Below are 25926 nucleotides of genomic sequence, written 5' to 3' on the forward strand. Positions count from 1 at the left end.
CCGGTACAAGAGCCGCCCGCTCCCGCCGCCGCCACCAGCCGCTCCCGCTCCTCACAGGCCGCGATGGCGTCGCTCACCGTGAAGGCGTACCTTCTGGGGAAGGAGGACGCGACCCGCGAGATCCGTCGCTTCAGTTTCTGCTTCAGCCCGGGACCCGAGGCGGAGGCCGAGGCGGCGGCCCGCGGGCCCTGCGAGCGGCTGCTGGGCCGCGTCGCCGCCCTGTTCCCCGCGCTGCGGCCCGGCGGCTTCCAGGCGCACTACCGCGGTGAGGGCGGCCGGCGGCTCCGGGGCTCGGGGGGCGCTCCCTGGCGGCCCAGGCCGCGTGCCCGGTGCCACCTCGGGGGCCGCCGAGTGACCAGAGCGGGGGCCGCGCGGCTCCGTGGGGTCCGGCGCCGGAGGCCCGGGCGTCCGCGCCTCCCCTCCCCCCGCCATGATGCGGCAGATCTCGGCGGTGCCGCGGCGGCGCGGCCCCGGGCGGTCAGGCGGCCCCGGGCGGTCAGGCGGCCCTCAGGGGACGCTGACATCTTGCCGCTGCCCAGCCCGGCCTGCCGGCGCCGGCGGGTTCTCCTTTGCCGGGAGGGACCGGCGGGGGCGCCGGGCGGCGGGGAGCGGGTGACGCACGTAAACAAGTGCCGGCGGGGCGGCGGGAGGGGGCCGGGAGGGGGGGTCGGGCAGACGCCGAGTGCAGAGGTAATCCCGCCCCTGGGGGGAAAGGAAGCTGAAAACCACGGCGGTGTGGGGGGGACGGAGTCCGGAACTGCCCTGCGTGTGGACTGGTGGCGGGGCGGGGCGGGGCGGGGCTGGAGGGCGGGCGGCGCTGGGACCTTGCTGCCCCAGTGCCAGGCCCGTCCCCAGTTGGTTTTGTTTTTGTAGGAACTTTATTGAGCTACAATTTACATGCCATACATACAGTTCGCTCATTTAAAGTGTACAATTAAAAAAATACATGTTTTTATTGATTTCAGAGAGGGAGAGAGAATCATTGACTGGCTGTCTCCTGCCAGCCCACACCGGGGATGGAGCCCACAACCCAGGCATGTGCCCTGACCAGGAATGGAACCATGATCTCCTGGTTTCATAGGTCCTCGCTCAACCACTATGCTGGTGGGGCTAACACGTACAATTTTTACCAACCATGATCACAATTTTAGAATCTTTCCACTACTTATAAAGGACCTCCTCCTTTAGCAAACCTCCCATCCTCCTAGCCCTAGGCAACCACTGATGCGCTTTTTTATTTTTTTTCCTATGGATTTCCCTATTCTGGATATTTCAGATAAATATACATATATATGTAGACTTTACAACTGCTTTCTAAAAACTTAGCATAATGTTTCCCAGGTACACCTGTATTGTAGCATGTGTCAGCTCTATTTTTTTTTGGTGTGTGTGGCTAAATACTACTCAGTTGTATGGACCTACACTTGTTTATTTGTTCACCAGTTGATGGATGTTTTGGGTTGTTTTCACCTTTTGGAACTGCCCCTAGTTTGGTGGCCCAAAAGCTGGCCCAGCCTGCAGAGGTGTGGTGTAGTGTGACCTTTAACACCATTTTGAGCCAACATCTGAAAAGGAGACGGCAAACAAATCCATAGTTTTAGCTTCACTGGGGAAGGAAGCAAGCAGATGTAGTCAGCTGATTTCCTCTCCTAACCCACAGGAGGCCCAGGCCTTGGAGGGGCTGGCTTCCCAGGAACAGGTCCCAGGCGGGAGAGGGGTCTGGGGCTGGTCAGAGGTGGACCGAGGCAGCCCCTAGTGAAGGGGCACTGGCCTGGAGGCACGGCAGTAGCCATTACGGCTGCTGCCGGCGCACACGGGAACTCTGCCTCCTCATGCGCCAGGCCCCGGCTGGAGCCGCACATTCCCGCAGCGCCAGCGCCAGGGGCAGTCTGGCCGCAGCGCTGCCCCGGCCTCAGGTGGCTCAGGCAGAGCCGAAGCGCCCCGGCGCCGCCCGGTGTGTGCAGGGAGGGCGGGCACTCATGTGCTCTCTCCACCATCTAGATGAGGACGGGGACCTGGTTGCCTTTTCCAGCGATGAGGAGCTGACGATGGCCCTGGCGTACGTGAAGGATGACCTCTTCCGGATTTACATTAAAGGTGCGGGGCTGCGGGGAGGGCGCCGCCATCTGTGCTTCCCTGAGAGAGAGGAGTCGGTGTCCAACAGCGGGTCGGGCAGAAGATCTCTGGGTTCACTGTTGATTATGCCCAGACCATGGCCTGGAGCAGCTTTTTGGGGGCTGTGGGTTTATTTTAGCGAAGGGCAGGACCAAAGCTGTACAGACACAGCCTTCTGCTGCTTCTCCCTCAGGGCCACACGAGCCCAGGTAAAGCGCAGGCACTGGGACCCTCCCGGCAGGTTCTGCGTCACTTTTAATGCCTGAGCATCTGAGTTCCACATGGACTCTGTCTGGAGAGCGGGACGGGCCTGCTGACAGTGGTGACCGCCCCCGGGAGTGACGAGGGGAGACTTTGTGGGACCCACCTCATGGCTCTCTGCCCTCCATGCAGAGAGGAAGGAGTGCCGGCGGGACCACCGCCCCCCGTGTGCTCAGGAGGCACCCCGCAACATGGTGCACCCCAATGTGGTCTGCGACGGCTGCAATGGCCCCGTGGTGGGCACCCGGTACAAGTGCAGCGTCTGCCCTGACTACGACCTGTGTGCCGGCTGCGAGGGGAAGGGCGTGCACCGCGAGCACAGCAAGCTCGCCTTCCCCAGCCCCTTCGGGCATCTCTCCGAGGTGAGCGGCCTCCCGCGGGGGCCGGGGTGGGCGCACGGTGGCGGGAGCCTCCTGACCAGCGCCACTCGCCATTTCCTTTCCACAGGGCTTCTCTCACAGCCGCTGGCTCCGGAAGCTGAAGCACGGCCACTTTGGGTGGCCTGCCTGGGAGATGGGCCTGCCTGGGAACTGGAGCCCACGTCCCCCTCGGGCGGGGGACCCCCAGGCCAGCCCCACCGCAGACTCTGGTGAGCCTTGATTTGCGGCTTCTGCAGGGTGGGTGGCAGGGCCGCAGGCTGGAGGGCCTTCCCCATGACGCCAACTCCTGCTGTGCCCGCGCGGAGCTGGGCACTTCACAGGCACTGAGGTCATTTTACCCGCACCAAAGCCTGTAGAGGGCGGAGCACTTTCTTCGCTTTACAAATGGGAAAGCAGGTGCCCAAGTGCCCACGGCCACTCGTTCACCTGCCTTAGACGTAGCCTGGGCCCAGCCGCTCAGCACCTTCCACACCTGCATCTGGTAACGTCAGGAAAGTCAGAGCCAAATTAGGTCAAGTGTTTATAAACACAGTCACAAAGTTAGAAACTACACATAGCTTGCATTCTAGATTTTTGGATTCTAGTTTTATTACTGTGTCCTTTGATTCACCTCATCCTTTGGGACAAGGATGGAGATATTTGATTTAGAGAAAATAACATATCCAGGATGCGATTGGTATTTTTATAATGTGCGTGTTGAGCCCCTCTTGGGGTTCCGATCATCAAGGTCAGATAGAGGGGGGTGAAGGGGCCCAGGAGGTGGCCTGGGGGAGGGAACGGGGTTGCAGGCTGCCAGGAAAGGCCCCAGGAAGGGGAGTGTGCAGGAGGAAGGTGATGGCACTGCAATAGGTACAAGGTCATTGAGAAATGCACTTTGAATTAAACATACTGTTTTTATATTTTAAAAACCAAAGCTTCTGGTCCATCAGAGGATCCCAGTGTGAATTTCCTCAAGAACGTGGGGGAGAGCGTGGCAGCCGCCCTCAGCCCCCTAGGTAAGTGTGGGCCTGGCGTCCTTGGGTTGGCAGCTCAGCGTGGGAGTGGCTGCAGCTTTCAGCGGAGACACTGCTGAGGAATGGGAACACCCACGTGGCTAGTAAGGCTTGGTGGCCTCCACTCAACCTTTGCCAAGCGCCATACCACAGGCCGCTCAAGGTTGGATTCCCGGCAGATTCTTGAGCTTGCCCAAGTGCAGGAGGGTCAGCCAGGGCTTGCTGGAATGATCCCAGGGGGAGGCTGACCGGCTCAGTTGCAGGGCTGCCTGCCGACTCTGCCTGCCTTGTCCTTGGAGAACAGCCGCATTTCCTCCTCATATGAGCTTGGAGTTAGTCAGTTTAGATGCCTTTTCTCTTTTTCTCCCTCTCTTTTGCAACCCCAAGCTTTCCTGGTGCTTCGTGAGGGCAGGGCTGATGCCAGTGCCTGGAGCTGGGAGTGGTAGAGGACCTCGGAAGGGGCTCTGCCTGACGCCAGGTTCAGAGCAGGTCTCTGGGTTAGTGACAGGTGTGGTCTCTGAGGCTTCTGAAAGCACCCCTGCGTGTCTGCTAGTCTGGGTGGGTGCTCAGGGCTGGGCCTCCTGGCAGTGAGAATGGTTACAGGTAACTTCTGGTTCAAGATGACCACAGACCCATGCCCTCACGCGAGGAGGGAGCTCCTTTGTGCCGGCAGTGGCAGGAAGTGTCTGTCCCAGGCTGTACCCAGTGTCTGAAAGAATGACAGCGGTGCTACACCAGCCGCATACAGCCTGCAGAGTATCCCTCCCAAGCAGAATTCCAGTGCTGCCTGCAGCAGTTTCACATCACTGCCCTGCATACACACGGAGCTCCTGTGCCCTCAGCACCAGAGGGCATCTGGCCACACGTGGTCTTTGGCTCTCCTGGGTCCTGGGTCCTGGCCCTCTGTGCAGATCTGTCCTGCCTGGTGAGGGGAAAGCAGGGTCTCTTTCTGGACTTCCTGGCTCTAGAACTGACCCGGGTGTCAGTTAATGTCCTGCTGTGCTGGAGGAAGAGGTGCAGTGAGTTCCTAGAATCCAGGAAGGTTTGGGCCAGGGTTTGGGGAGTTCAGCCCTTGGGATCGTGGAGGTCAGAGATAACCATCCACTTGCCCTCTTGCTGGTCGGCTGCCATCTGAGCCGTCCTGTGGCGGCGTGGCTCAGGTCCAGAGTGGATGCCAGCTTCCCGACCTTCCTGATTCCGGGCTGGATGTGAGCGCTTTGTAAGCGGCAGTTCGCCCTCTGAGGATAGGGTCTTGTTTCCTCCTTGGCTTCTAGGCATCGAGGTGGACATTGACGTGGAGCATGGAGGGAAGAGAAGCCGCCTGACACCCGTCTCTCCAGGCAGCCCTAGCGCAGAGCGGTGCAGCTCGCAGCCAGGAAGCTGCTCTTCTGACTCCAGCAAACCGGACGACACCATGGAGGGAGCCGCACAGGCTCTGGAGAAGCAAATGAACAAGATCACGCTGCAGTCGGGTGTGCAGCCTGAGGCAAGCTCCTCCTGCCTCCCCCAGACACCCCCCCCTCCCTCCCATAGCCCCTCCCAGCACTGACAGCCAGGGCCCAGTTCCAGCGCATAGTTAAGTCTGGCACCTCAGTGGTTGTGTGACCCCTCCTCTAGGACTTGGTAAAGAAAAATACTCCTCTAGCTGCTTGCCAGCCTGTCTTCCCCACGCACCCCAGGGGCTGGGGCTGCGGCCCGGGGGGCTGCGAGGGCCTGTGCTCATGGGGTTTTGTTCCAGGAGCAGATGGAGTCTGACAACTGCTCGGGAGGAGACGACGACTGGACTCATTTATCTTCAAAGGAAGTGGACCCGTCGACAGGCGAACTCCAGTCTCTACAAATGCCCGAGTCTGAAGGGCCAAGCTCTCTGGACCCTTCCCAGGAGGGACCCACAGGGCTGAAGGAAGCCGCCGTGTACCCACATCTGCCGCCAGGCAAGTGACTGCAGCAGTGCTGTATTTTCCTTTCTCATTCAGAGATCCTACCACCGGTCTAGCAATACAGAAAGTCGTTCTGTTCTCTACTGTGGGGCTGTCTGCTGACATGAGAGGAAATCAGGAATTGATGTTGTCCACTTGTGTCTATACTGAGCCCCTTATAAGCGCAGCTACTTTTGGTAACTTCTGAAACATGACAGCAAACCTGCAGTTATGAAGGCAGCTGTGACGTAGCGGCGGTCCTGGCTTTGGCACTGCCCTGTGCCACTAAGTGGACTCCGAGTCTGCCCTCAGCTTCCTCATGGAGGTGCCGGCCCAACAGGGCCCAGCCCAGCTCCTGTAGGAGCAGGCAGGGGGCCGCAGGGGGAGGTGGGGACGCGGTAGCCGGAGAGCTCACGCTGAGTAGGGGCTGAGTAGGAGCAGCCCCTGTCTGCTCGGTTCATCGCTGTCACGTGGCAGTGTTGAGAAAATACTTGAGAGAAAACCCTGGGGCCTGCTGTGGTCCTTGGGCCCTGTCTGGTGTCTGTCTGCCTAGAGCAGAGGAGACAAACTACAGCCTATGAGCCAGGAATGATTTTTTTAAAAATCTGGGGCTCGAACCTGCAATCTAGGTATGTATGTGCCCTGACCAGGGATCAAGCCTGCAGCCTTTTAAAAAATATATATTTTATTGATTTTTTACAGAGAGGAAGGGAGAGGGATAGAAAGCTAGAAACATCGATGGGAGAGAGACATCGATCAGCTGCCTCCTGCACACCCATACCAGGGATGTGCCCACAACCCACGTACATGCTCTTGACCTGAATCGAACTTGTGACCTTTCAGTCTGCAGACCGACACTCTATCCACTGAGCCAAACCGGTTTCAGCTGCAGCCTTTTTGATGTACAGGATGACGCTCCAATCAGCTGAGCCACCGGCCAGGGCACCTTTCTCACCTTTATAATAGCTGTCTAAGAAGTTAGCGCCTATGGCCAAAGCCTGGCTGGTTTTGCTCAATGGATACAGCATCAGCCTGTGGACTGAGATCCTGGGTCCAAATGCAGTCAAGGGGCACATGCCCAGATTGTGGGCTCAATCCCCCTTAGGGAGCGTGCAGGAGGCAGCCGGTCAGTGATTCTCTCTCATCATTGATGTTTCTATCTCTCCTCCCTTCCTCTCTGAAATCAGTTAAAAGAATAAAAAGGCCTGGCCCTGATCAGTGTGGCTCGGTTGGCTGGGTGTCATCCCATGCAGCAGAGTTGCCAGTTCACTTCTGGCCCGGACACCCCAATCCCAGGTGGGAGGGGTGCAGGAGGCAGCTAATCCATGTTTCTCTCTTCCTCTCCTTTCCTCTCTCAAACTCAATTTTAAAAAAATGAGGCCTCACTTTTAGCCTATTTCCCTCCCTCGTTAAAAAGTCAAGACCTATGAAAATCAGATGAAATTCTCATTTCAGTGTCCGTAAATACAAATTTATTTGAACACAACACAGCACTCATTTGTTTAGATACTGTCTGGCTGCCTTTATGCTGTAAGGGCAGAATGGTGTGGTTGACAGACCAGCAGCCTGCAAAGCAGCTGGAAAGCTTGCCCATCCCTGGCTTGGAGTGTGCCTGAGGGCCAGAGCGCCCGAAGGAGGGCCAGGCCCTGCAGGCACTGACACTTGCTGGATGGATGAGCTGTTGCCTGCGGGTCACACTTGGGCCCAGTGACTCCCCCTCATGGCTTTTACTCTTCTCTCCGGCAGAAGCTGACCCCCGGCTCATTGAGTCCCTCTCCCAGATGCTGTCCATGGGGTTCTCTGATGAAGGCGGCTGGCTCACCAGGCTCCTACAGACCAAAAATTACGACATTGGGGCTGCCCTGGATACCATCCAGTATTCAAAGCACCCGCCGCCCTTGTGACAGCTGTTCTCCGTCACCTGACCCCTTTCTGGTCTCAGTGTGTAGAGCTTGCTAGAACCCCATGCCTCTAAGGGCCAGTTACTCTGCATTTTTCTTTCAGAACCGGGGTGGGATGCATGAAGCCATTTAGGGCAGTAGGGCAAGGACAGGAGGGAGTTCCCAGCCTTGTGACTAAGGGGAGAGAGGAAGTGGGATGCACCAGGGTGGGCCTGGGGTCTCCTCCCATCTCCCTGCCTGCCAGGACATCACCAACAGCCCAGAATCCATCTTGCCTAAGGGTTGCTTTTTCTTTTTTTAAGTGACTAATCGTAACTGATGTGTAGCTGATTTCCTCAGAGTTCAGCTGGAACAGGAGGAGGTTGTCCTGCAGCAAGAATGGGAGGGCAGGCACCCAGGGTGGTCACTGAGCACTGCCTGTCTCTCAACCATTGTAGCTCTCATTTCCAAATCTGTCACCTGCTTTTAAAGTAAGAAGATCCTTTGTAGTCATTCTGTGAGCATATCTGTAAACCAACTGCAATTAAATGGTGTAAGCACTTTTAATCCAAGATGTCGCAATAAAAGATGATCTGTTTGAAAGTCATGTTTATTGTCGGTTCTTAGTTCCCATAAATCCTCCCCAGCCCTAATGAAAAGCCCCTCGGGGAACCCTGTTTGAGTGACAGGTCTAGGGGAGGAGGGCTCAGGTACTTAACACATCTGCACAGCACACTGGTCTCAGCTCACAGAGCGTCATCAAAGTCCTCACCAGTGGTAAAGAGGTCACAGAATTGCACCGTTCGGGCCTCATGTGCCCCTTTGACCAAGGGCCCACCCTCTGCCTGAGGGCCTGTACCCCACTGCTCAGGGGTCTCCCCCAAGGGCCTCCTGGGCCTAGGCGTAGCAGTGTGTGTGGCCCAAGGAAGCTGGGGCAGACTGGGTGTCCTGCTGAGGCCCCCGTCTTCTGCAGTTTGAGCTCCGGGGGACCCCTGCTCAGCCTGTGCTGCCCCAGCTGGCCTGGGGTCCCTCTGCAGGGGTGTCGGGGGTGCTGTGTCCACATGTGAGGTTCCAAGCGGCAGAAGAAATTGTTCCCACTTAGACGTGGCCCTGACCTGCTGGGCAGGTCGTAATGGTTCCCTCCAAGGGCCAGGGAGCTGCCTGGCGTCCCCGTCCTCTCGACTGCTTCCTTCTCCGGCCGGCCCTGCCGGGCCAGCGTGGTCCTGCAACGGAGACAAAAGCAGGAGAGGCTGCGTCCTCCGTTCAGAACGAGGGCCAGTGGTCTGGCAGGATCAGGGGCAGGAAGAGGAAGGACCCTGAGCGTGCACTGCCGCTTCTTGTCTCCGGCTTCTGGCTGTTCTGCTCTGTGCTGTCTTCTAGCTGCAGCCTAGGGACAGCCTTTGATTCTGGGGATTGGCACAGCGAGTAAATGCCCTTGACTGCACTCCAAGTCCTCTGCCAAATTCCGTGACCAGGCTTCCCCAAAAGGAAGCCAGGTGATCAGGCTCTCGTCTCATGGGCACCTTAGGATCAGGAAGGGGGGTGCCTGAGAGGAGGGGTGAGTGGGGAGAGACCTGGGAGCCGTGTGCAAAGCGATGGACTCCATCCAGCCTGCTCCTGGCTAGGCAGACAGGAAGGCCCAGAACCAGAACCGTGCTGAGGGGGCTAAGCTGTGGGGGTGCTGCTCAGAGCGCACTTCTGGGGGAGACGGTGGTGCTGGGGCCTGGCCTCCCTTCCCTCAGGGACCAGACGCATGCCAAGCGAGTTCCACCACGACAGGCAGTACTGAGGAGGCGGGTCTGCTCACTGCCCGCCCTGCCCCGACTTGCAGTCAGTCACTCACAGAGCCTTCACTAGCCACAGGCTTGTGGTGAGCAATAAACAACTCCGTTAACATGTTTAGCCCAGGGGCGGCCACATGAGCAACTGCCACGAACAGCAGTCTATAATTTGGAGATCAGGGCCACACAGCCAGTGAGTGGCAGCACCAGTTTGACCTCTGCCTCTAGGCTTTGAGCCGATGCTCTGCGCCAGCCTTGGTCCATACTGGGGTGGCCACGCCAGACGCCCAGCAGTTTCTCTGCCTGGGCCCCCATGGCTCTCATGACCTGCTTTCTGGGGCCGTGAGTGCTAGGTTTGCAGCATCAGGAATGAGAGCAGGTCCTGGGGGGAGGGTGCATCGGTGCACAAGAGCACACCTGTGTTCATGAAGGGGAGGCCCAGGGCAGGGCGTGGACAGTTCGCTGAAGGGACTCCACACAACCAAGAACGGTCCTCAGAAAAGCCCTGCTGGTCAACCTCGACTGCCTCTCAGGCATCAAAATGTCCTTGACCAGGAGGTCACACTGAGGATGAGCATGGCAGGGAAGCGCACAGGCCGGAGGGAGGAGGTGCTTCAGACAGAGACAAAGCATGACAATTAAAATAGTCACTGGGACCAGAAGAGGAAATGGCCTCCATCAGTGACCTTCTGGGTATCTAACATGACCCCAGAGTCCCCCTAGACCTGGCCATTGGGGCTGCATGGAGGACACAGTGCTCTGGCTCCATCTCCTGGCAGGGGAAGTGCTATCAAGAATCCAGTTCTGCCTGGATAGAGCGTCGGCCTGCGGAGTGAAGGGTCCTGGGTTCGATTCCGGTCAAGGGCACGTACCTCCCTGGTAATGGCTCCTCGCAGGCCTGGACCATAGTCAGGGCATGTGCAGGAGGCAACCAATCAATGTGTTTCTCCTCACATCGACGCTTCTCTCTGTCATTCCCTCTCTTTTCCACTCTCCCTAAAAATCAATGGAGAAATACCCTCGGGTGAGGATTATCAAAACAAAAATGAATGCAGTCCTGCTGGGCCAGTGTGGTTCAGTGGTTGAAAGTCACCTTATGAACCAGGAGGTTGATTCGATTCCCATCAGGGCACATGCGCCGGTTGCCAGCTCGATCCCCAATAGGGGGCATGTAGGAGGCAGCCCATCAATGACTTGTCATTGATGTTTTTCTCTCCCTTCCTCTCTGGATTTAATATAAATATATTTAAAAAAGAAAATAATCCAGTCCTGCCCTGGCCTCTGTGGCTCAGTTGGTTGGGTGTTGTGCACTGCCAGGTTTGCTTGTTCGAATCCTGGTTGTGGGCTCTATCCCCAGTAGGCAGTGTGCAGGAGGCAGCCCATCAATGTTCCCCTCTCTCTCTCTCTCTCTCTCTCTCTCTCTCTCTTTCTCAAAAATCAATAAAAATATTTAAACACACAACATTATGCTTTAAAAGGAGAACACATCCTATCACCATGAGTCTGATGCCACGTGCAGGTAGGAACCTGTCATCCGGCAGAGCTTCCTTGGGGCCTGCTGAGCTCCGCCCCACAGCCAGTAACATGCACAGTAATGGCCCAGGCAGCCATTTCTCTGTTCCTGCTTCTTATTGTTACAAAGTTCTTATTTTGACATGAAATCTACCTCCCAGTAGCACCCGCCCAGTAGCCCAGTAAGACGCACCTGGGTCTAGAGGGGCCCCACTCAGAACACACGCTGCCTGGGGAAGAAACCTGCACACAGAAGGTCTGTCCCACTCTCAGCCGAAGCCACAGGCCTGTCAGCTGCTCTGGCCATACTTACATTGCCAGCTCTGCTCATGAAGCCAATTCTTTCTTTTTAATTTAATAAATCTTTATCGTTCAGATTATTACAATTGTTGCTCTCTTTTCCCTCTATAGCTCCCTTTCACCAGGTTCCCCCCCACTCACTGCCCTCACCCCCCTCCCCCACACTGTCCTCATCCATAGGCGTAAGATTTTTGTTCAGTCTCTTCCCACACCCCCCACTCTTTTCCCCCGAGAATTGTCAGTCCACTCCCATTCTATGCCCCTGATTCTCTTATATTCACCAGTTAATACTGTTCATCAGATTTTTTATTCCCTTGGTTTTTAGATTCACTTGTTGATAGTTATGTATTTGTTGTTCATAATTTTTATCTTTATCTTCTTCTTTCTCTTCTTAAAGAATACTTTTCAGCCGAAACCATTTTGGCTCAGTGGATAGAATGTCAGTCTGCGGACTGAAGGGTCCCAGGTTCGATTCTGGTCAAGGGCATGCACATTGGTTGCGGGCACATCCCTGATAAGGGGTGTGCAGGAGACAGCTGTTTCTCTCTCATCGATATTTCTAGCTCTATCCCTCTCCCTTCCTCTCTGTAAAAAAAAAAAATCAATCAATATATATATTTTTTTTAAAAAGAATACCTTTCAGCATTTCATATAATTCTGGTTTGGCAGTGATGAACTCCTTCAGCTTCTTTTTATCTGTGAAGCTCTTTATCTGGACATCAATTCTGAATGATAGCTTTGCTGGGTAGAGAAATCTTGGTTGTAGGTTCTTGCTATTCATCACTTTGAATATTTCTTGCCACTCCCATCTGGCCTGCATAGTTTCTGTTGAGAAATCAGCTGACAATCCTATGGGTGCTCCCTTATAGGCAACTAACTGCTTTTCCCTTGCTGCTTTTAATATTCTCTCTTTGTCTTTTGCTCTTGGAATTTTAATTATGATGTGTCTTGGTGTGGTCCTCTTTAGATTCCTTTTGTTTGGGGTTCTGTGTGCTTCCTGGACTTGTAAGTGTATTTCTTTCACCAGGTGGGGAAAGTTTTCTATCACTATTTCTACCAATAGGTTTTCAGTATCTTGCTCTCTCTTTTCTTCTGGGACACCCATAATTCTTATGTTGTATGCTTGAGGATGTCCCAGAGGCTTCTTAGACTCTCTTCAACTTTTTGTATTGTATTTGCTTTTTGCTTTTCTGGAGGAGTGTTTTTTGCTTCTTGGTATTCAAAATCTTTGAATTTGCAAAAAAAAAAAATCTTGGATCTTGTAATTCTCTAGTCTGCTTTTAGGTATCTGTATAATATTTTTTATTCAGTCAGTGTATGCTTAATTTCTAGTTGATCCCTTTTCAATTTATCAGTCTTTTCTAGGAAATTCTTGAAGAACCTTATAACTGTGGTTTTGAACTCTATATCCAGTCTTTTGCTTTCCTCCATTTCCTTCAGTTGAGGCCTGCCTCTTTGTCTCTGCATTTTAGCTGCTTCCCTGAGATGATGGAGTTGCTTTGTTTATTAGGTGTCCTAGCAGGGCCCAGTAGCTCAGCCTCCCCAGTTACCTGTGGTGGACCTTCTTGGTACAGCCCTTTGTGGGCTGTATGTGCAGCTTGTTGTAATTAAGCCTTGCTTGTTGTTGGTATCACTGGGGAGAGTTGATCTCCAAGCCAATTGGCTATGAGGATCAGCAGTGTCCCCACTAGGAGGGCTTCTGTGCTTATGTTCAGCTTGGATGGGGCGGAGTCTCAGGGTGGTGCAGACAAGCTTTGGTTTCCCCCACCCCAAGAGGGTCCTGTTCTCTGAGTCCTGCGGCAATGGCTGCTGGCCACACGCACCTCAGAGTCCAACACTCCCCCTGACCGGAGCTGGACCTCAGTGCAATCAGGAGGTTTTGTTTTCCTCCTGAACAAGAAAGCTAGCTGAGAGTTTCCTGCCCACCCTCTCCTCACACCGCAAGCAAGCCAGCAGTGTATTCGGCCGCCCGCCCTTTCCACGCGCGCAGATCTCCGCACCTCCACAGCTCCTGAGGCTCAGCGTCCCTCCCTTTTTTTCCCCAGTTGTAGATCCTCCACTCAGCCAGCTTTCTGGTGGTTCTGGACGACGTCCGCTCTGTTTTCCAGCAGCAGTTTTTAAATTGTTGTGGTAGGCTACATTTAGGTGTTTACCTTATGCTGCCATCTTGGTTTCTATCCGCCCTCATGAAGCCAATTCTTTATTTTTATTTTTATTTAATATATTTTATTGATTCTTTACAGAGAGGAAGAGAGAGGGATAGAGAGTTAGAAACATCGATGAGAGAGAATCATTGATCAGCTGCCTCTTGCACACCCCCTACTGGGGATGTGCCCGCAACCAAGGTACATGCCCTTGACCAGAATCGAACCTGGGACCTTTTAGTCCACAGGCCGACGCTCTATCCATTGAGCCAAACAGGCTTTGGCTGAAGCCAATTCTTCCCTGAACGAGGGCAGTCTAGGTGATCCACACCAAGTGAGCTAGTACAGGTACCCATGTGGGGACACCACTGGGGACAGTGCACAGCAACACACACATCAGAAGCTGCAAGGCACCACGCAGCAAGACCTTGGCGAGCTCCATGCTCCCTGGCCCAGGAGCTGCATTTATACCAGAGAAAGCTTGGAAGCAACCCAAATGCCCAATAAAGGAATAAATATTGGCACATCCATTATCTCCTGTAGGTAACTTTTTAAAAATGAAAAGCACTTAAAATTATAGCAACATAGAATGACAAGTGAAAACTCCAGGATGCAAACAATGTTATGATATGAACGATATAAAATTAAGGCCAAGTGGACAAAACTGGAAATGGAGACCCAAAAGTGCAAGAACTGCTGTGCTGAAGTGGTGTGTTCAAGGCTGGTTTCTCTGTTTATGATAAAATTGTCAGAATGTTGTGGGGAGAGCATGTTGCCAGGCGATTCCGTGAGCAGAGGCAGGGTTCTGTTCGTAGGTAGGCAGGGAGTTTGTCTGTGTGACAGCTGCCCCCACTCCTGTCCTTGACAGGACACAGCACTCCACCTACCATGGCACCTTGGCTATATCATGGCGTCACCCTATCCATCACTCAAGCTCCCCAATTTGAGCACCTACTTTACAGGCACCGGACAGAACAGATGTGAGCTCCACTGAGAGCTCAGGCCAGAGAGCAGGAACTCAGAACCTCAGGTTCTTCACCACAGCATCCTGTCCTTTCTCTCCCCAGTGTGCCCCGAGCACGAGGGACGTGGGGCGGGGAGAGGCACAGGGAGTGAAGTTCAAGCTAAGTTCAGAGGAGCTCTTCAAGCAGAGAAGAGAGTGTTGTAGTTATTTGTATACAGAGAGGGGTCTCCCTTACAAAGGGGGCAGGTTTATTCATTTTTGTGTTCCCTATAGCTTTAAGCCAAGTGCCTGCCATTCAGTTGCATCAACAGGCATTTACAGAACAAGTGTCTGAGGAACAGAGAAAAGGAACCCCAGGCGCTGCTGGCTTACCTGCAGACGCACATGCTCAGCCTGCGCAGAACCCGTGTTTTCCGTGTTTTCCTCGTCAGCATTTATGGGTTCTCGCAGAGACCTTAGGGAAAGATAGTGCAGATACCTGTGTAAGATGACAGGAAGCTGAAGGACAGGAAGATGCAAGGACCTGACAAGGAGGCCCAGACTTCGAGAGGGACCGTAGTATCTTACTGTTATTCTGAGGTGACTCAGTCACCTCTTAGCAGTTCACAAGGCCCGAGTAAAAGGACCACTTCTTCCTGGGAGGTAGGCTGGCTGAGCCCGCCATCAGCAGGAAAAGTGACATAGAGGGGGCGACACTTAACCCAGAGACCAGTTTGCATCCTGGCTTTGCCAATGACTGGCTGTCATTATCATGGTGTGACTTTGGGTTCATTACTGTTTGCTCATCCAAAACGGGGTAACATTGCACAGGTGACTGTGAAGATAAATGAGGCATGTATGCACATGCCCCGTCCAGGGCCTGGGAAACAGAGACCAATGTCCTCGGAACTCCTGTGGCACAGAGTCCCTCCCCCGGCAATGGAGACGTGCTCCTCACATGGGCACGCGAGTGCACCACCGTGTGATCTCAGCCACTCCACAGAGAAGGCATCTGAGCTCAACGGGCCACAGAAGACCTCCAGGCACACCAGGCCTCTCACAGAGAGGAGGGAGGAGCCTTGAGTGGGGCTGCTGTCCAGTGGCAACCTTGACTGGGCAGGAGGCACATCCATCCATGTCAGACAGGCTATTGTACGACTGGATCGGAACTCTCTATGGAACTTCGAGAACCACAAACTCTACCAAGTGAGGGCACCTCTACTTCAGATTGTTCATCTGTAAAAAGCCGATGACCCTCAGGGTGATTATGAAATGAGATGAGGCATGGAACTCCTGTTGTGCACATGGTCGCTACGCCAGCCTTCCCTTGAGCGGTTCCTGCCAGCTGTCAACCAAAACTGCTCACCTTCCTATGATTCCAGAACACAACTTCATCAACTAAAGGACTGTGCTCAACAGTCCAGGGATTCTGACCTGTCTTCTTTGAAAATATATTTTTTATTGATTTTTTACAGAGAGGAAGAGATAGTTAGAAACATTGATGAGAGAGAGTCATCAATCAGCTGCCTCTTGCACACCCCCTACTGGGTATGTGCCCGCAACCAAGGTACGTGCCCTTGACTGGAATCGAACCCGGGACCCTTCAGTCTGCAGGCTGACGCTCTATCCAGAGCCAAACCGGTTTTGGCTGGCCTGTCTTCTTGCTTCCAGTGTTACCACTGAGAACTTGGGTGCCTAGTGCTCCTTTATAAGTGATCTTGTTTCTCTTCAGCTGCTTTCCAGCACTTCCTTTTGTCTTCTGTGTTCTCCAATTTTATTATGTTGTGTCTAAGGACACATTTTTCCTTAACTTTTAAAATTACCTAATTAATGTATAGAGGTCCGGTACACCAAATTCATGCACAGGGTGTGTGTCCCTCAGCCCAGCCTGCACCCTCTCCAATCTGGGACATCTAGCAATCCAGGACTGCTGGCTCCCAACTTCTTGCTTGCCTGCCTTCCTGATTGCCCCTAACTGCTTCTGCCTGCCAGCCTGATCACCCCCTAACTACTCCCCTGCCAGCCTGATTAATGCCTAACTGCTCCCCTACCAGCCTGATTGCCCCTAGCTTCCCTCCCCTGCTGGCCTGGTCACCCATAACTGCCCTCCCCTGAAGGCCTGGATACCCCTAAGTGCTCTCCCCTGCAGGCCTGGACACCCCTAAGTGCCCTCCCCTGCAGGCCTGGTCCTCCCCAATTGCTCTCCCCTGCAGGCCTGGTCCCCCCCAACTGCTCTCCCCTGCAGGCCTGGGTCCCCACCAATTTCCCTACTCTGCCAGCCTGATCACCCCTAACTGGCCTTCCCTGCAGGCTTGATCACCCGAACTGCCCTCCTTTGCAGGACTGGTCCCTCCCAACTGCCCTCCCCTGCAGGCCTGGTCCCACCCAACTGCCCTCCCCTGCTGGCCTGATTGCTCACAACTGTCCTCCCCTGCTTGGCTGATCCCTTCCAACTGCCCTCCTCTGCTGGCCATCTTGTGGCAGCCATCTTGTGTCCACAAGGGAGCAGCCATCTTGTGTTGGAGTGATGGTCAATTTGCATATTACTCTTTTATTATATAGGACAATTAATATACACTAAAATGCACCCATTTCTGTGTACAGTTACTAAGTTTTGAGAAAGTATACCTTTGAAACTATTACCCCAATCAAGATATTGAAAAAAAAAAACTTTATTAAGATAAAATTGACAAGGCATAGAAAATTTTCATCACCTGCCCTACCAGGTTTGGCTCAGTGGATTGAGTCAGCCTATGGACTGTAGGATCCTGGGTTTGATTCCAGTCAAGGGCACATGCCCAGGTTGCAGGCTTGATTCCCATTGTGGAGCGTCCAGGTGGCCAATCGATGGTTCTCTCTCATTATTCTCTCTCTCCCTTCCTCTCTGAAATCAATAAAAATATATTAAAAAAATAAATAAGATTTTCATCATCCAATAAAGTTCCCTTGTGACTTTGCAGGCAATCCCCTCCTCAGAAAATGGCTGACCCCACAGTATGTGGTCTTTGTGTCTGGCTTCTTTCACTTCTCAGTGTTTTGGGATTTGCCCAAGTTGTTGTTGCCAAGCAGTATTCCACTGTAATGAATATACTACAATGTATACTCATTCACCTTCTGAGGTATCTGTGTGTCTAGCCCTTCAACAATATCTTGATTCTTGTTATAGTAAATCTTGAAATCAGGTTGTAGAAGTATTCCAACAATCTTCTTATCAAATCTGTTTCAGTAATTCTAGGTCCTGTGCAGATATATATAAATTTTAAGATCAGTTTGCCAATTTCTACAAAAAAACAAAGGCTGCTTGAGTTTTGATTGAGATTAGGTTTACTCTAAGATCAATTTAGGATGAACTTTCCTCTTAATGATATTGGATTTTCCAATCTATGAACATATTACATCTTTCGTTAATTTAGATCCTTTTATTTCTCTTAGCAATGTTTTATAGTTTTTATTGAACAGATTTTATATTTATTATGTCTATATGTATTTCATTTATTGATGCTATTATAATATTTGATCTTAACAATAATTTTCCAATCGTTTACTGCATTTGTATAAGATTAAATTTTGTATGTTGATGCTGTGTCCTTGTAATTTTGCTAAATTAAGTTCTTAGCTCTAGTAGCTGTTGTATAGGTCCACTAGCATTTCCTACATCCACAATGTCTTGTTCCAGTTTGGGATTTACTGTTTCCTGGATCTAATGAATACCTTTGATTCTAGAAAATGGCTCTTCTCTCTGCAAATATTGCCTTTGCCCAATTTTTTTACTCTTACAATAACTCTTCTCTGTATCCTCTGTGGCTCTCAACTCATATATTTTACCTTTTTATCTTCTTGAATAATTTCTTCGGTTTTATCTTCCATTTCTGTCTTAATCTATTTAACTTAATCTATTTAACTTTTCTACTACAATTTTAGTTTCAATGACTGTACTTTCCATTTCTACAAACTATTTTTGGTTCTCTTTTCAAAACAACTCAATTATTCTTAAAGATTCTTGCTCCTATCACCAACCTTCCCTTTTATTTAATGAAATACAGTAAACTTACATTATAAATTCTGAAGTCTGTCTTTTGCTTTTTTTTTTTCTTTCTCAGAGGACATGCTTCCTTGAGTGTTTAATGACTGTGAGTACATACTCCTTGGAATGCTATCTGAGGGGACTGAAATGTGTTGCTCCAGAGGGGAGCTGCATTTACCTCTGCTTCCTGGGACAGTTTGAAAATAAAATCTCAGCTTGAGGCTTTTCACACATGGAAAAGGCTGAAAAGACATGTGGCAGCTTCCCGTGCTTATAAAATCCCGGAGCAATACGCCCTCTTGGGCCAGTGCCAAGGCCAACCCAGGCGGGCTTTTGCTGCAGCGGAGTGCATTTCCAGTTACTGAATGCTGAGGGCGTAGGTTTGGGGGACGCAGCTTTATGTGGTGGTGTCCTGCGGACCTCCCACAGAGCGAGCAGCAGGCTCTGTCTGTTTTCTGGACACCCCAGCCTCTCGGGGCGCTCCAGGGCCGCGGACTCCCTTCGCCTTGCAGCCAGGGGCTTATTCTCTGGAATTCGGCTTTTGGCACCTTTTTTTTTTTTTTTTAAATATATTTTATTGATTTTCCACAGAGAGGAAGGAAGAGGGATAGAGAGTTAGAAACGTCGATGAGAGAGAAACATCTAACTGCTGCCTCCTGCACACCCCCTTCCGGGGATGTGCCCACAACCAATGTACATGCCCTTGACTGGAATCGAACCCAGGACCTTTCAGTCCACAGACCGATGCTCTATCCACTGAGCCAAACTGGTTTCGGCGGCTTTTGGTTCCTTTTTGACCTCCGATAGTTTTTTACTTTCTGGTCATCTCATCAGTGCATTTAAAATATTATCACTGGGGGAAAAAAATTATCTCTGGGTCCTACCAGGTGGCTCAGATGGTTAGAATGTCATTCCAAACACCGAAAGGTTGTGGGTTCGATTCGTAGATTGGGCACGTACCCAGGTTGCAGGTCTGATCCCGGTAGGGGTGTGTATGTGAGGTAACCAATCAATGTTTCTCTCTCCCTCCCTCTTTCTCTAAAACCAATAAACATAGCCGTGGATGAGGATTTAAAAAAAGGCAGCTGGATTTAAAACGCCCGCACCAGCATGCTAGGCCATGCCATGCTGAAAGTGCCTGGTCTCCAAACTGACTTGTTTTCAGCGGGAGGATTGTGCGGGGTGTCTGACTGATGCATCGGAAGACTGAAATCTCAGGGATTTCTCCACACAGATCTCCACGAGCCACTCCCCGAAAACAGGGCAAGACAGCCAGGCCCTCAACCACCTACCTGGGTGACACCTCCGAGAGCTGGCCCTGCAGCAGGTTTAATTTTTGGACATGACGCCTACAGTCAGCACCAGAGCCCTCACCGTAAGCCTGAGAAACAAACAGATACACAAAAATATTAATTTTAAAAAGTGTTGACAGGACTGAGAGGCACCTTAAGGGGAATAGCTGTACCCCCACATGCCTGAAGCTCTGTGCAGAAATCAGTGACTGACTGCTTATTCTGGAATTTGACTTTTGCTTCATTTTTGACCCCTGATAGTTATTCACTTTCTTGTCATCTCATCAGTGCATTTAAAATATTGTAGCTGGGCCCTGGAGTGATTTACAAACCCACAGTCTCAGGCAACAAATAGTTTCAGTCTATTTGGCTGCTCACTAGTACTCCAAACTTACATAGCCAAACTGAACTCGATCCCAAACCCCACACAAGATGGTTAATGAACATAAGAGAAGTTACACAAGTTGCCGATTAACATGAAATGATTCCCCTCACTGAGAATCAAAGGAATACCAATTAAAATGATACTTCTTTTTCATTTAGCAATCACTCCTTTGTTCAATACATGTTTATTGAACACCTTTTATGTGCAAAGACATGGATGGACTTAGATGATACTGTGCTCAGTGAAATGGTCAGGTCAGACAGAGAAAGACAAATATATATGATTTCACTTCTATGTCAAATCAAAGAAAACAAAATAAATGAACAAACAAAACAGAAACAAACTCATAGATACAGAGAACAAACTGATAGTTGCCAGATGGAAGGGGGTTTAAGAGAGGGTTGAAAAAGGTGAAGGGATTAAGTACAAATTGGATGCTACAAAATAGTCACAGGGATATAAAGTACAGCCTAGTCAATAATCCTCCCATCTAATAAAAGAGTAATATGCAAATTAATCACCACTCCGCTACACCCACAAGCCATGCCCACCAGCCAATCAGAGCAAGTATGCAAATTTACCACAACCAAGATGGCTGCAGCCACAGAGAGCAGGAGGGAGGCTTGGGTTTCCCAGGCAATGGAGGAAGCCAAGCTTTCCGCATACTTTGGCCGGCCAAGGCCTCCACTCAAGGGTACAAAGTTTCAATTATAGAAAGTAAATAAATTCCAACAGAAATGGTGGCAGCCACTGAGCCGAATGAGCAGGAGGCTAGGGTTTCCCTGGGTGATGAAGGAAGCCAAGCTTCTGCAGCCCTGGCTGGCTCAGGCCTTCACTCTAGGCTGCAAAGTTTCAATTGTAGAAGATACATAAATTCCAACAGAAATGACTGCCTCGCCGAAACCGGTTTGGCTCAGTGGATAGAGCGTCGGCCTGCAGACTGAAGGGTCCTGGGTTCGATTCCGGTCAAGGGCATGTACTTGGTTGCGGGCACATCCCCAGTAGGAGGTGTGCAGGAGGCAGCTGATTGATGTTTCTCTCTTATCGATGTTTCTAACTCTCTATCTCTCTCCCTTCCTCTCTGTAATAAATCAATAAAATATATTTAAAAAAAAAGAAAAAAAAGAAATGGCTGCCTCCACAGAGCAAGCAGGAGGCTTGGCTCTGCTTCAGGCTACAAAGTTTCAATTGTAGAAGACAAATAAACCCGATACCAGGGCCTCCGTTTGGCTGGCCTGCAAACCACCACAGGCCCCTTGCCCAGGCCACTCCACACCCTGATCCAGGACACCCTTCAGGGCAAACCAGTTGGCCTCCACCCATGCACCAGGTTTCTATCCTATCTAATAAAAGAGTAATATGCAGATTGACCATCACTCCAACACACAAGATGGCTGCCACCATGTGGACACAGATGGCCACCACAAGATGGCCAGAAGGGGAGGACAGTTGGGAGGGGCCAGGCCTGCAAGGGAGGGCAGTTGAGAGGGACCAAGCCTGCAGGGGAGGGAAGTTGGGAGGGACCCAGGCCTGCAGGGGAGGGCAGTTAAGGATGACAAGGCCTGCAGGAGAGGGCAGTTAAGGGTAACCAGGCTGGCAGAGGAGCAGCTAGACATCAATCAGGCTGGCATGGGAGTGGTTAGAGGGTGATCATGCTGGCAGGCAGAAGCGGTTAGGGACAATCAGGAAGGCAGGCAGGCGAGTAGTTGGGAGCCAGCAGTCCTGGATTGTGAGAGGGAGGTCCAACTGCCCGTTTCAACATGATCCCGGTGGGCCTAAGTGGGCAGTCGGCCATCCCAGATTGGAGAGGGTGCAGGCTGGGCTGAGGGACCCTCCCCCTCCCCATGCACAAATTTCGTTCACCAGGCCTCTAGTATTGTAATAACTCTGTATGACGCCGGGTGGGTACTAGACTTATTAGGGAGGATCACCTTTTAATATGTCTAACCACTTCCTGAAATTAATACAATATTAAATATCAACTGTAATTTAAAAAGAAAAAAGAAATAATAAAAAAATAAAATCTAAGAAAGAGATGGGGATGACTGTGGGGAAAGTAGGCTTTGGTGAGGCGTAGAAGCTGGGGCGCTGGGAAAAACTAGCAGAGGATTGAAAGAAACAGCCAGGAAAACAGGAAACCCAGGAGCAAGATGACTAGAACCCAAGCAAAGACATTGTTTCCAGGAGGAGGAAGTGACAAACTGACAGATGCCACCACCCAGTCAGGCCAGTTGAGGACTGAGCACTACCTATTGTTGTTAGCAACACTTTGATGGGCATGTTAGCGGACTGGTCCAGAGTGAAATCCCTTTTGGCTCAAGTTCAAGTGGGAGTGAAAGGAGAGGAACTGAAGGGGGAATGGCAAAGTTTAAAAAGAATGTAACCCACATCTGGCAAAACCAGTACTGCGTATGCTCTCCTGAATGGCAGAGATCACTGGCTGACACTGAAATGCATTTTCCCCTTATCTAGGCACAAACTGGACTCCACTTCCCAGTCTTCCCTGCAGTCAGGTGCGGCCATGACAAAGGTTCTTTCCAGTGGGATGTGAGCCCTCCCACGCTGGCCCCTGAAAGCCTGGGGGGGGGGGGCAGCTCCTCCAGGCTCGTGCCCCTCTCAGCGGCTGCAGGCAGCAGGAGGCCAGCCTCAGGGAATCAGAACCTCAAGAAAACAGAAGCCGGTGGTCCTGAGTGACAATGCTGACCTCATCCCCTCCAAAGGCAGTTATAAGAGCAAGAGAAGGTTCTACTGTGTTCAAGTCGTTGTTCCATTCATCCCTCTCCCTGAAGGAACAGGCTTAGGGCGAGGGCTCCATCTGTACTGAATTTTGGCGTCCATGTTACTGTGGCCTAGCCAACAGGTCAGACCCACTGCATATGCATGGAGATGGTGCGAGGACCACAAAGCCTCCTCAGGGAGAACTCAGAAGCACAAGCCGACACCTAACAAGCAGCAGGCACTCTGCGGGTGTCTGTAGCTCCTAAGCCAGCCCCGTCTCTGAGGCCCATTTCAGAGTGGGCCTCAGCACCCACCCTAGCTGACTGATGTCCCCGCCCCACCCTTCCCCAGCTGACTGGCCCAGAGGGGGACAGCTGAGTCAACAGCACCAATCAGATCACTTCTCCCAGGAGTTGGTAACTGGGACTCTGCTATTCCAGCGGGCTGGGAACAGCGTGCTGTCGTCTGAGAGGAGGGTGAACTGTGTGTGGGAGAGAGAGGCAGGGAAGGAGAGGAGGCAGGGAGAAGGGAGGAAAGATGGTGCCTGCATTGTCAGCAGCTTTTCAATTCTTGGAACATGTTCCTCAAACAGTCAAGGATGAAGTGCCTTACAAGTGTCTTTCTTCTCTTCTCTTCTCTTTTATTTCTTTCTTTCCTTCCTTCCTTCCTTCCTTCCTTCCTTCCCTCCTTCCTCCTTCCTTCCTTCCTTCCTTTTCTTAACTGAAAAACCTTGGTTGAAAGATGCCCTCTGAAACAGAAATTTAGCTTCTGGATTATGCCCTAAGGAAATAATTGATCAAGTGAAGAGAAAGGTATTTGTAAGAAGCTTCACTGCTAAGTTGTCCACAACAATAAGAACTAATAGCAACGGAAATGCCCATGATGGGAGACTGGTCACTCAGTCACTCAGCAAGCACTCACTGAGCACTTCCCACGCACCAGGCCCTGTGCTGGGAGCCGAGAGTACACAGTCGTGCACAAGGCCTCTGCTCTCATGGGACTTACGGTCTTCGATGGACGATGCTCAGGTGAACGCCCTTTGAGGGAATTTCTGATCAGGATAATGAGAAGAGCTAGGTGAAGCCCCAACTGAGCACAGAGGCCTGGGAGGGGAGCAGGTCTGGATTGTTTCTAAGTCAGAAAGAAAAGTTCCCATGGCTGAAGGAGTGATGACATGGGGCTGGAGCAGTGGCATCCGGGGCTGGTGCAGGCGAATGTGGCTTAGTGAGGAGCGAATGCAGGGCAGTTAGTGGTGCTGAAGAGATTGGGTGGGTCAATAGACATGGACTTGAAAAAACCAGGCTAGCCCAGCTGGTGTGGCTCAGTGGTTGAGTCACTCACTATCCGATTCCTGGTCAGGGCACATGCCCTGGTTGCGGGCTCAATCCCGTGGGGAGCATGCAGGAGGCAGCTAGTCAATGATTCTTGCTCATCATTGATGTATCTCTCCCTCTCTCTCTCTCTCCCCTCTCCCTTCCTCTCTGAAATCCACAAAAATACATATTAAAATAAAAAAGAAAAAGTGGGTTAGGTAAAAGCACTTAGAATGCGGTCACTTCAGTGCACACCCTCACTAGCCTGGCATCCCGCCTGCCTCCACTTCCTGGGCCCACCAGCTCCCATACTCCCTCCCGGAACCACCAACCCGTCTGCCCACTGCCAGTGGGCCTATGCTCTCACTTTCCTTGCACTGTGCTCAGTCTAGTTTCAAACCACATGCATGTGCATGGGTGTGCGTGTGTGTGCCTGTGTGTTTAGTAGTTTCTCTTTCCTTTCACATGAGCAGATCTGTGAGGGCGAGAGCGGCCACATGCTCAACTGTCACTGCCCTTCCTGTGGCTGGCACCAAAAGGTATTCAACAAATACTTGCTGAGTGAGTCAACACCTGAAGGTACCTTTCAAGCCGCTGCTCCATTCCTCCCACTTCCTGAGGGAACCGGCCTCGGGCCGGGCTCCAGCTGTACTGACTGGGAGTCAGTCCCCCGCATGGGGAGATGCCGCCTCCTGGGACTCACCCGTAAAAATGACTGCTTCTCTCCACAAGCTTTGCACGTCCATTTGAGACTCTTTTTCATCTACAATGAAATTTCAGAAATATATATAGCTTAGGTAATTATTCAAAACAGGTGGAATGGGCCAAAAACTAATTTTAAAAGGTCAATGGAAAAAAATAAAAAACAAACCAACACACATATGAAAACTTAGTCTAGATTCTAAGTGTTTCTCAAAGTGTACTCATACCCCCAGGGGTACAGGAAGCGTTTGGTGGGGGTACGCGTTGCACCGGAGTTTGGTGGGGATATGCACTGCACCGTGCTTAGCTGCGCCTAATTCTACGTTCTCATGAGTACGAGGGGTACTCAGCGTTACGAAAATTATAGAAGGGGGACACATATGTCAAAAGTTTGGGAAACACTGGCAGGGCTCCCCACTATTGTTTACCAATTGCCCCTGGGTGTTTAACCAGTGGAATTTTAAGACAAAAGGTATGAAAACTGGAAAGGAGGAAAAAAAAGAAAACTACCATTATTTATAAAAAAAGAAAACTACCATTATTTATAAAGGAGGAAAAAAAGAAAACTACCATTATTTATAATGGTTCTTTCCCCTTTGGTTTCAAATCACTTTTCAGAGTTGAACGGGTCCACCAGAGCATGTACTACATACATGTGAAAAACATTTTAGTGGAAATGATTCCCATTTACTTTCAACAAATGAAAAAGTTTCTGAGCCCTAAAGTTTGATGCTATCCTTTTTCAGAGAAGGGTGGATAAGCAGAGGGTGGGCACAGGAAGGGCCGCCGGGCACAGGGGGCAGCGCCCCGGCGGGCACAGGGGGCGGGGCGCCCGGCACCTCAGTGTGGCACCGCCCGCTCCCGATTCACACAGGAAAGAGCCACCTGGGTTAGGCTCTGCATGGAGCCGTCTCCGCCGAAACCGTCATCCCCGGTTTCTACGAACCTTACAAGCAAACCCCAAAGCCCGGGCGGCGTCATGGAGAAGCGACAAGATCACCGCCATCGCCGGTCCCGGTCCACGGGCACCGCGCGGGACGGCGCGTGGCGGGAAGGGCCGGGCGGGCGCGGGAGGGGCCCGGGGCCCGGGGCCCGGGGCCCGGGGCGGGGAGGCCGCCCTCACCTGGTGCGCCTGGAACAGGCGGCAGCGGCAGCAGCGCAGGACCCGGGCCTGCGGAGGCGGCGCCATGGCGGCCTCGTCCCCGGCCCGCGAGTGCGGGCGCCTTGCTCCTCAGCCCTCCGCGCCCTCCGGACCCCGGGCCCCG

The 25926-nt window shown here is 51.9% G+C and overlaps 2 protein-coding genes across 5 annotated transcripts; one reads left to right on the forward strand and one right to left on the reverse strand.

Moving 5' to 3' along the window:
• Positions 1–8154, forward strand: SQSTM1 (sequestosome 1). Its single transcript, XM_084885266.1, has 8 exons — positions 1–265; positions 2002–2097; positions 2509–2738; positions 2824–2965; positions 3671–3751; positions 5023–5234; positions 5487–5682; positions 7414–8154. The coding sequence occupies exons 1-8, from the start codon at positions 64–66 to the stop codon at positions 7569–7571; spliced, it is 1317 nt and encodes a 438-aa protein (XP_084741392.1). The 5' UTR covers positions 1–63; the 3' UTR covers positions 7572–8154.
• MRNIP (MRN complex interacting protein) lies at positions 7855–25926 on the reverse strand. 4 transcript variants are annotated; one of them, XM_084885285.1, is made up of 5 exons: positions 25785–25926; positions 24663–24722; positions 19544–19632; positions 14621–14702; positions 7855–8770 (listed from the first exon to the last, which is right to left on the reverse strand). In XM_084885285.1, exons 1-5 carry the CDS (start codon positions 25848–25850, stop codon positions 8294–8296), a joined length of 774 nt encoding a protein of 257 aa, XP_084741411.1. In that variant the 5' UTR covers positions 25851–25926; the 3' UTR covers positions 7855–8293. The 4 variants fall into 4 exon arrangements, with proteins under 4 accessions (XP_084741411.1, XP_084741409.1, XP_084741408.1 ...); XM_084885283.1 differs by having other exon boundaries at positions 14621–14726; XM_084885282.1 differs by having other exon boundaries at positions 25608–25926.

This window comes from Pipistrellus hanaki (genome assembly GCF_964339955.1).
Source record: "Pipistrellus hanaki genome assembly, chromosome: 5".
Classification (NCBI taxonomy): Eukaryota; Metazoa; Chordata; class Mammalia; order Chiroptera; family Vespertilionidae; genus Pipistrellus; species Pipistrellus hanaki.